The following is an 11,155-nucleotide window of genomic DNA, read 5'->3' as shown; positions in this document are numbered from 1 at the left end:
CCATATTGTGATTGGCATGCTTAGTTTGAGACTGGGAGAAAAACTGGTGCAAGTCACTATGGCTGGCTACATTAAGACTATACCTGCCTATAGCAGTATCGCTATTATAGCATAGTATATAGAATTGTATATATATGATATAGCAGTGTTCAGGTGTTATAATAGTTTGAATATCCTTAAAAATGTTTTAGTATGAGCTGCACTGAAATACTAAACATACTATTGGCATCTGCTTACTACTAACATTCCACAAGGCGTGATATACCAGTTATCCGTTATTCCTAAACAGGGTTGACTTGACATTAGTATTGTTAAATTCATCAACATTTGGAAAAACAAGATTTATGGTTTTCACATCCACTTTTTTAGTAATAAGTGTTGACAAAAGAGAAGAGATAAACTATTTTTAATGTCTTAGCCAAAGCTACCTTCCCAAAATTGTTTAGTGGTTTATTGTAATTTCTAGAGCCAAATAGCACCAGTTTATTAAACTATGTTGGAAGCAGATTTCGCATAGTTGTTCTGTTTTATTCAGATATTGAGGATATTTGTCTTGGCAAACACAATTATTGATATAAAATTGGTGTGTTTATAATTACTCCTAAGTATTTGACTATAAACTTTAGTGTTTCCGTAATTATGAAAATTAAGGTTTTAAGCGTGCTTGTATTATTTTCTAAGGCGAAGGTGCCACTCATAAAATGGCGCACGCACCGTGATACGTTTCCATGGAAAGACGGAGCCAACACAGCCTGTATGAACGAAATCCACCCTTCACAGCAATTTTCAGTACGTGATCAACTGATTATAAATGATGACATATAGAGGTCTTGAGATTATATCCTGGTAAACCTGGTGTTTAACACAATTCTGAAGATTTATTTTCTCTGTTCATTGTTCAAGACGATACTTTTATCTGTGTATATCCACAAAACTCAGTTATAGTCACACGGGGTAAGCTCCGCCTGCTGCAAAAGACTGGCGGGTTGACAAATGATGCGCACCAACTGCTGGGAAAGTGTAGTTGAGAACAAAACAAAGATGATTCCCTGCTGCCAGCTTCCGTTTTCGTTAAACTTCTCATTTGTAGACCTTCTGTCCGAGATTTAATATGAATGATTATTTTTAAAAGAGTGACAACTGATACCACTAAAAATCTATCTTGAAAAATATATAGATCTATATGAGATGGCAAAATTTTATTCATTTTTATGTTAAAGAGCGACATTATTTGACAGAAGCGGTTTACTATCTTGTTACTAGTACGCCTTGACGTGCCGTTGAGCCGTTAAGGAAACCGTGAAGCAAATAGAAACGGTATGCGCCCTCGTAATGAGGTTATCTGGTTTGGTTTCATCAGCTCTGCAGCTTCTGAATAGATGAAGATGTAGATTTAATTACACGTTTTGTTGCTATCGGATACTTAAAAAAAAAAAAAAAAAAAAGTTCTAAACGCGCATGCCGTTCCGCGTTGACGGCTAGCAAAAAGCTAAATTGGGTCAGTGTGGGGCTGGGATGTGACGCCTTGTGGAAGAATCTGCAGGAAGGCAACCTCAAAAACTGCGAGATGAAGGCTTGAATGCCATGGAGGACCAGAGGATAAAGTAAGTAAGCCTTACTGAAAGGCAGTCTGGGTGCATGGCAGCAAGTGGTAGATGTTGTTTTATATGAATCATATGCTGGTTTTGTTGGGTGTTATCCGACCAACTGATCTGAAATCCCCTCTGACACAACTCAAAATGCCCCCCAGAGTCCCAGGCGTGGCATTTATGCTTTCACAGCTGGAGTTTGGATAAATAACTTTTAAGCAAATTAAAATCTGCATGGCTTAAAAAAAAAAGCCATCTGCTGAGTACAAGTGCAAGAAATGTAACACCCATTTAAAGGCAATTTGATTTCTCATTGCTTGATTAAAGGTTTCTAAATGTCAGTCAGGAAAGAAAAGAGAATATTCTCTTTAGCTGTTTTCGCAGTTTTAGTTTTTCACAGAAAGCCACAGACGTCAAATATGTGTGTTTATCCAAAGACATTTATCTAAACAAGTGTAGTAAATAGCTATATTTTAAATTATTGAATTGCTGCACCCCTACCACAGTTTCCAATGCAACAGTGTCGTTAGATGCAAATGCACTCATTTTCAGTTGCATCTGCAATTATTAAATCTTGGCTTGTTTTTCTTTCTTTTGTCTTTTGAGAGTCAGAAATTACACCAGCACATTGCTAACTTGCAGATTTCTGTTTCGTGCTTTTGTCGTTTCCACCGTTACCATGAATTCTGTATCAGGAGTGTTTATTAATTTTTTTTTTTTTATGGGTGTCATGGCTCCCCACCCAGGGCAACCTTCCGCCATGTGGTGGCACTGACGTTCTAAAAAATGAAAGTAAAAAATATACATGTATCGCAATTGACTTATCAATTGCTTAATTTTCATGCCCAGATAATATGTTGTGTAGATAAATATGTCTGTGCATTTGGGTACTTTACCATTTTTCCAAGTAATCTGGAATTTTGATCATCTCTATTTAGCAGTCTGTGTCGACCAAACGCAGACTGTATTATTATACACCAAGCAGACTTATAATTAATTTTAAAAAATTCAAAAATAACATTTTTTTTATGATGATGTTTTGTTTTTTTTTTGGGGGGGGGGGGGGGTTGTTGGCGGTTTTTGTTTTATTGACACCACTATAACTTTGGATTTAAAAATCATGTAAAGCACTTTAAATTTCAAAGTAGCCAATCCAGAAGCGCCATTTCCGAAGGCGCTGATTGGTGGCGAGAAGGAACATTGTACATATTAGCTTCTGGAGTAGTGCTCAGACAATTACCACTGCCAGTATTAATGCATATTCATATATATATTTGGCATTTGAACTATTAAAATTGGCCGTTTTGAGTGTTTCTTTTTTAATACGGGGTCTCAATTGTTCATGGATTTCAGATATTCCTGGGCAGTTGAGTGGTACTAATTGAATATAGAAGATATTTGTGATGTAAGGTCTCTTTGACAAGAGCCTGTGGAGATGATCTGTCACTTGTCCCCTTCCAGATAATCTAGTTCCAGTGGACCATATTTGATTAGTTTGCTTTGTGAGAGTCAGGGTTATATTGTGTGATTGTTTGAGATTACAGACCAGTAGATTACAGAAGAAACTGCGTTCTCAGTGATGGACTGCAGCACGAAACAAGACATTCTCACGACAGCAGCAAAATAAAATTCACTGCCAGCATTCATATCCTAAAACATGCCTAAATGAAAGGCTTCAAAAGTTTTTATTTATAATATTTGTACATTGTACAGAGATGGGGTTTTTTTTTTCATTTAGTCATTTCCGAGGGTAATTTTGCAAGGAATTCATTTGATGAGCGTATTCTGTGCACAGTGTTGCTCGCATTGTGAGGGTCCGGAAGGTTTTTAGAGAGTGATGCACAGACTAATTATATGCATTTGAAGAAGCTTAAAAAGCCCAGACCTATATCGCCTTGCACTCGATGAATACTACCACGCTGCCTTTTTCTGTAAATGAGCAACAACCAAGCTGTGGAGCGTCTCTGCAGTCAACGGGGATTCCCCTTGTATTCTGACAGTTTGTAAGAGCCTGAGCTGAGCCGTAGTGTAATAATTTGTAATGCTCCAGAAAAATGACTATGAATGTAGAAGTTGTTATCGTATTAAATCTGATTCTCCTATTCCTTTATAATCTTTTATTTTTTTACCCAAAGGCCCAGTAGTACCGTACTTCCTCTGGGGTTCCTGAACACAAACTTTCTAATTATAGAGGTGGCTAACAGACTAGTAGAGTGGCACTTACTACAGATTGCAGGTCTTCTATTTTAAACCCTATGCTATTAATCAGATGCATGTACGGTGCATTAAAGCCGACAGAACGTGTACAAGCTGCAAGCTCTTCAGAAAACAGTGTTATGGTTATTCTGGCTCATGTGTGTGCAGAGCACACAATGAGGGCTGTTTGCAGTGGTTTTCTGTTGGAGAAATGGCTGCTGTTTGTACTGCCTGTCACCTCAGCATCTTTAGATAAGGGATCCTCCTTCACCTCCGCACAAAGCCTGCTGTAACCCCGAGCGTCGCTGTCCTCAAACCTGCTGAAAAGATATAGAGGCAGCGTAAACTGCAAATGACTCGGTCTCTACAATTAATATTTTGTTGCGTTACGTCAAAGTAATTTTAGTTACGTGACAGACAACTGCCTGAATGACCCTTTTATATATATATATATATATAAAGACAAAAATTGGGTTTCTGGAAATATTCCCAGTTTTCTGGTCATATTGTGGAGACTTATTGAACAATTTTATGGATAAAACCATTCTTAAAACTGCAGACGACTTCAGGAGGGCCACTCGATCAGACAGCCTGAATCATTAACCAACTAATAATGGTGATGACTAATAATTAGCTTCTTATGCTAGCATTTGTTGGTTTTTGTTTTAGTTTTGTGTATCATAACCAAAACGCCAGTTGTAGAGCTGTAATACTTAAAGGTTCACCAATTTCCAGGTCTTTTTTTTGTTGTTGTTGCTGTTGTTTTATCTTTCCTGCTAATTCCAGCTTGACCAGAACTGGTCAAATCAGAATTTGAATAAATCGGAAGGAATATTCAGATTGGTGGTTACCGATCAGAGCCTGTCAGCGAGAAACTGACCGACTGATCAGGTCATCTGTAGTAAAGATCAATGTGTTTATGGTATTTTTACCACATGCTGAAATAATCAGTGCTGATCTTTCTTAGAAAAAACCCCAAAACAAAATTAATTTAGGTCATGCTGTACATCCTCGTATGGCTTCTCCCTCTTTATGTCAGCTGTGTTTTTTTTTGTTTTTTAGGTTAAAGCAGAAAAGAATGTTTGCTTAGTCTAATTTGCCATAACTTCTGAGTAATGACCACTTTAATTTATTTGCGTATACCACCGACGTTTCCAATGCCTTCAGAATGTTTTCTTATCTGAAAGTTGACTAATTTTCCTCTTGTGTGAACATTCTGAGGAAAAGAAGAAGGTGAAATCATGCTGAAAGTATTAGGAGTAGCCTTAATATAAAATAAACAATACTGTTTTCATCCTCCCACATCCACCAGGCGGATGTAATAGGGATAACCTGCACCGCGCAGGCATTCCAAGAGTTTTTCAACGAGTAAAATAGAAAGAGTTAGTGAAAGGAAAGATGAATTCCGGTGTAACCGGGTGCGTCTTCCCCCTTACTCCCCCTCCTTCATCCCCGCGGTCCTCCCTCGTGTGTTGGAATTTCCCGCATGGACCGAGAGGGATCTTGCTCCGTAAATTACAGCGCCTTCGCGTGTCAGAGGAAGAGCCTTTTATGGGCAGGGAAGTGGGCGGGGCCACGGGGTAGGCAGAGAGAGGAGGTGGCAATGTCGAGACAGCCAGAGAAGCGCAGTCGATGCACGGCAGCAGCAGGCCGCATCTTTCTTCTTCTTCTTCTTCTTTTTTTTTTCCTTTTTAAGCCTTTTTGTGCAATCACAGTGCAATAATGTGCAACAGACAGCGGCTGCATTGCGCTTCTGTTCATGCGCATTAGCACGTTTGTGTTTACGCTCCAACGTCAAATCCCCCTCCGCCCCCTCACCTCTCTCTCCCATCCCTCCTCACTTGTTTTCTTCTTCTTAGCTGGGGGCACCGAAGGGAAAAAGGAAGGGAAGGGAAAGGGGGGAGAGAGAGAAGTCCAAATGCGTGAGGTCAGCAGCGTAGCATGAGTCAACCTCGGGGATGTGTGCAGTCATCATCGTGGGCCTGCTGCCGCTGCCGCCGCCGCCGCTGCCGCTGCTGCTGGCCGCACGAGAGAGCCATCCAGTGCGGCTGAGCAGCTCCTCGCAGTAAGTACCGGGGAGATCTTCCGTAGAGGCCGTAAAAGTCGATGACTGTGGTGCTATTGCTGCTGCTGCTGCTGCTGTTGTTGTTGTTGTTGTGGCAGACGTAGATGTTGTGGTTGACGCTGCATGTTGCTGCAACCGCAGCTTGCTGACAAAGTTTTGTTTACCTCGGACTGGGGCGCGCGCTTCGGACCCCGCTGGCTCGTCACCGCCGTCGGGGTTGATTCCTGTGGCAGCTTCGTAAATACAGAAAAAGGCGAACCGCCAGGATAATGCGCAGGAAGAAACGTGACGCGTTAACCTTTTGACAACTTGAATCGATCAGTGGTTAGCACTCTTTTTGCTCTTCTGCTGCCACGCTTGTTTCTCTCTCTCTTCTGTTTTTTTTCTCCTCTCTTTTTGTCGAACTGGCGAGTGTTGTCGGGTCAGTTTGTTGCAGCGGGACACGGCTTTGGTGACTGGATAATCCGTTTTCTGCAACAAAGGGCTTCTCGTAAATAGCGCTGAGCTGGCTGGCTGGCCTCAGAAAGTGATGTGGAGGGAACGGAAAGCGGCGGCGATGGTGGCGCGGAGGGATAGTCCTGAGCTCCTTCCTTCGCAGGCCGCGCTGGTAGTTTTAAATGAGCAAATGGCGATGGATTAGGGCACTTGACATTTCTTTTAAGCCAATTTGCCGCGTTATGTGCTAAAGCCTCGGCTTGTGTAAGGGCTGCACTTGTGATGCGTCATGGTGATCCTTCACCTCAGATGGAGTGTGCTGCTTGCTTAATAACCCGCGCCGCTACCCTGTAATCAGCAGGTTTTGCAAGAATAAATGGAGCTATTGACGACGAGCACCTTCTGCAAGGGAGGATGCATCCTAGGGTTTGACAGCATGTCAGTGCCATCACATGGTTGCTGCACACATGCTGTTTGTTGGCCACACAGCGTGGTCTTTGGCTTTGCTCTGTCAGTACCCTCTCCCCCCCTCCCACCCCCTCAGCCAGTGCAGGATCTGAACAGCTGCAGATGTCTATTTTAAGGCTTTCTCCAGGGCACTGGAGTTAAGGGTGACTATTGTCAGTCACTTCCTAAGTGCTATGAAATGCTTTTTTTTTTTTTTTTTTTTTTTGAGATTTCAGGATTCATTTGTAAAACCATGCTATCAATTCTGACAGATTAACATAATTCAGAAAGTAGTCTGTATGCTTTCTCTCTCTCTCTCTTTCTTGTCACAGATGGAACAATTATAATTTGACACACTGTACCGTGCCAGAATCTACTCCGAAACCGGCTATTATGTAATATGCTATCGGGCCGGGTTGCCACGGTAATTGTCAAGATGTGCTGTAAGTTACACAGACGCCTGTAAGGACGTCTTGACTTTTTCGTCCTGCCCGCCCCTCTCCCCCACTGTCTTTGCATAGATCAGTGCACTGTGACTCATGTGCGCTCACTTTCTGCTGCCCTTCCTATTTGAGGCTGCAGCCGTAGTTCAAAGGGCACAGTCTCCCTTTTTATTTTCACCTCTGAGTCACACGGTTGTAAAAAAAAAAGAAAGAAAGACAGAAAACACTTTTTTTTCTATCACATTTAGCTTTGCTTTGGCGGGAAAATAAGCGCTTTCTTTTCTGCTGCGTGTCTCACAGAGCTGTTAGGAGTTTGATAAGGCGTCGGAGCTCCAAGTGTGCCAGTCGATGATGAACTTCGCCTCTTGAGTGTTTGTGCGAAACAGCCCGACATAAACACAGTGCGTTGATAACTGGTAATGACACTTTTGGTAACTATTGATTAAGCTGTATCTGCCATCTGCTTTCCTTTTGTTTCTGCTAGTCAAAACATATTAGTGTGGGACTGTAAAGATGCACAATTTTCACAATTCTTCCCCAAGTTAATCTGAAAAGCGTGGTATGCATTTCTCGTCTGCCTTTCTGGGTCAGTAGAACCACCTATAACTGCAGTTACAGCTGCAGGTATATGTGCAGCTTTGCACATTTTGCTCTTTCTCTAGCTCTCGTTCACATTAGAGGGAGAACTTGTATGATTTATTTTTATTTTTTTCCAAGTCTTACCAATAGATTTGGGCCTGATCTCTGACTGAGCCAGTGTAACACGTGGACATCTTTTAATCTAAAGTCGAGCTGCTCGCCGTTGTAGTTTCGGCTATTTTGGGTCATTGACCTCCTGGAAGGTTAACCTCCACTTAAATATTATTTTTGCCTGAGTTGTTATGTGTTTAGCTTTATTGATCTTCCCATGAACTCTGAGCAGCAAAACATCGCCAGAGCATGATGCTGCCACCGTGTCTCACTGTTGGCCTGCCGCTTTCTTTCTGCCACCCTGTTACAGATGTCATATTAGAAGAGCGTCAAATTATTGTTGTTATGCTGACTTTGACTTTAGCTCACCTGTATGATGTGGTCTACCCGTTGCACTAATATACTGAGGATTTGTCAGTTTAAGTAACACCTATGTGGGCTTCATTTATTAATTACTTGCTTACATTTGCAAATGTTTTTTTTAAAGTTTTAGTTCTGGATCGTAGGTGAATGAATACAAATGCACACCCTCCTTTTAAAAATTTCATTAAACCATTGCTTCTTCTACTTCACATCTTGGCACTAGGGGTGGACATTTATCACATCCAAAAGCCCCGCAAGTGTCTGTATTTTCACACACTTGAATTGTTAGTTTTACTATTTATTTTTTCTCCTGTTTGTTTAGTGATAGCATCTTCATTCAGATGAAAATAAGATTAAATGCAGTTAATGTGAGCAGTTTAGCGATACAAATCACAATTCCTTATGTGATTGGTGTCCTACAGAAGCGCCTTACAAACGGGTAGGTTTTTCTAGATCGCTGTGCCATGCCATCACAGCCATACAGTTACCTAAAAATGAAGTAATAAATAGCTCTTATCGTCACTTTTATTGTGTGTCACAATAACGCCACAAAATATTGTGATGAAACTTTAATACCATGTGGTGCACCCATATACATTTGCTGAGTTGAGTGTTAAATCTATCGCAACAGATCCCCCTTCCTCTTGCAAAATACATTGAACTTGTTGTTTGTAGTGAGACAATGTGGGCCAGCATGTAAACCCGCCCCTCCCCTCTGCTATTCTCCCAGTCAGTACCTTTTCAAAGGAGATCTTTTGCTGAAAAAGCAAACAGCAGGTTTTTACGTGGCTGATGCTAATGAGACCCCATCCCCCTGCCCTCTCCCTGTGAGGGTCCCTTTTTTTGGTCTGATTGTTTAACCCCATGACCTCTGTCTCATTTTCTCTATGCAGGGTGTCGCCCATGAATGAGAAAAACACAGAGACTTCTTCAGATCGTTTCACCCCCGATTGGAGATTGTGAAGAACTTCAGAGGGATTTTTTTATTTTTTATTTTTTTTAACTGTGAATAAAAAAAGAATACTTTTTTTTTTTTTTTAAGTCAAAAGACCATTCTGCATAGGCCTGGGTTGGAGTGGTCCCCTGCTTCAGCCCATTCATGCTCGTCATGAGCGTACCAGCCCAGCAGAAACCCAGCGCCAAGAGAACGGGCAAACGCATCACATTCTTCGGCGACCAACCAGGAGACCCGATGAAGGAGACGTCGCAGCATCCCGACGGGGCGTACTTCGTCCCCGGCGGCACCGCCGCCGCCGCCTCGGAGTCCGGACAAAGCGAGGCGGCGAGTACAGTGACCTCCAACCCAGAGGCTCCTCACATGTACTTCAACTCTGTGATCTTCAGCCCAGATAAGGGTGACCAGAACAGGGGCCACTATCAGCAGACGGTGCCGATGAAGTGGGCTCACCCGGAGCCCGGTCAGCAGCAGCAGCAGAGAGCTGCCTCTTGGACTGCCATGCCTAACTGGGCGCCGGCTTTTCCGAATCTCACGAGGACCCAGAATGCGTTTGCGAAGGCGTTGCACGAGACTCCTCCCGGCTTGCAGCTGCATCAGCAGCCAACCAACGCTGTGAAGTCTCGAGCTCTGGAGTGGGAGCAGCAGCAGCAGCAGACGTCCCAAATCTTTCAGGAGACGTTGAAACCAGGAGCGCTGAACGCCCAACAGCAGAGCGTTCCCCACCCCGGAGGAAGCTCCGTCTTGCAGTCCTTCCAGCTGGCCTTCGGTCAGCCCAAACAGCACCTGCCCGCTTATTACCAGACCTTCCAAGGGAGCAGGAACACGCTGCCGAACCCGCCGAACTACTCGAATTCGAAACAGTCTTCGCTGCATCTTCAACAGCTGCAGAATCAAGAGCAGATGCAACGGCAGCAGCAGCAGCATGTAATCCAGCAGCAAATTCAACAGCATCAGCAAATCATCCGGCATCCGCATGTCCAGTTACAGCAGCAACAGCAGCAGTTACACCATGAGCAGCAACAACAGCAACAAAAGATGCAACAACAGCGGCAACAGCTCCAGATTCAGCAGCAAATGCAACATCAGCAGTCGCAACAACAAAACCCCCATGTGCTAGACTGTTTCTCTGCGGCACAAAACGCACACCCGCAGCCCGTGGTCGTGCACTCGCAGGAGTCCACCGCTCCCGCGCCGCCGAAGATCCAGGAGCCGCTGATCCAGGACATCACTCCAGAACCTCAGCAGCAGCCGTCCGATCCCCTGCAGGCCCCCCCACCGCCCGAGCCGTCGTCGCAATCGCAGGCGCAGCTCCGCAGGTCGCGCAGGCTGTCCAAGGAAGGCGGGGCGCCGTCTGACAACCCTTTCCTTTGTGGGCCCTCGGATCAGTCGGGCCCAGAGAACGGGGCCCGTGACGTCCAGGCGGCGCCCACAGGGGTCATCCAGAGCACGCGCAGGAAGCGCCGGGTTTCCCAGGAGGTCAACCTAGAGATGCTCGCTCAAGAGGCTTCAGAAAGGAAGTCTCCTTCACTAAACAAGGTAAGGAAACCGTTTTATTGTTGACTTCAGAAATATGCTTGTTCCTGTTTGCTTATTCATCTATTTAATTTAATTTAGTTTCTTTGTATTGCGCCAATACTCAACAATACAATCTCGAGGCACTGTACCAAAGAAAAATCCTTTTAATTCAATTATACATACATACGTCCTAGTTAACGGACACTACGGTAAGCTCAGCGAGTTATTCAAAGTAGTTTAAAAAGTTTCTATGTAAGGATATTTCTCAGCGTTGTTCTGTTCACCTACAGAGACGGGGCCGGATTTACAAGGCTGTAAACCGCTGGGCTGGAGTCTGTTCTGGTGCCCTATCCACTATAAAAAAATTATTTTATCAATTGTTGAGAATAAACAATTCGGTGTTTTCCTTCCATCTCTTTTAGCTAGTTGCAAAGCTAAAGCTAAAGGAATTGAC

General features: G+C 43.5%; 1 protein-coding gene across 3 annotated transcripts in view; it reads left to right on the top strand.

Moving 5' to 3' along the window:
• Positions 1 to 1,284: 1,284 nt before the first annotated feature.
• Positions 1,285 to 11,155, top strand: part of mideasb (mitotic deacetylase associated SANT domain protein b) — a 29,153-nt gene continuing 19,282 nt past the window's right edge. Inside the window, exons 1-3 of one of the 3 annotated variants that reach the window (XM_044142173.1) lie at positions 1,285 to 1,604; positions 7,476 to 7,591; positions 9,122 to 10,722. In XM_044142173.1, the coding sequence (XP_043998108.1) occupies positions 9,328 to 10,722 (1,395 nt within the window). In that variant the 5' untranslated portion in view covers positions 1,285 to 1,604; positions 7,476 to 7,591; positions 9,122 to 9,327. Of the gene's footprint in view, positions 1,605 to 3,392; positions 5,851 to 7,475; positions 7,592 to 9,121; positions 10,723 to 11,155 lie in introns of those variants that run through there. The other 2 variants (XM_044142172.1, XM_044142174.1) reach the window with 2 other exon arrangements.

The sequence above is a fragment of the Gambusia affinis genome, linkage group LG16 (genome assembly GCF_019740435.1).
Source record: "Gambusia affinis linkage group LG16, SWU_Gaff_1.0, whole genome shotgun sequence".
Classification (NCBI taxonomy): Eukaryota; Metazoa; Chordata; class Actinopteri; order Cyprinodontiformes; family Poeciliidae; genus Gambusia; species Gambusia affinis.
The sequence above is the reverse complement of the archived record's forward strand: the minus strand, read 5'-3'. Positions and strand labels throughout refer to the sequence as shown.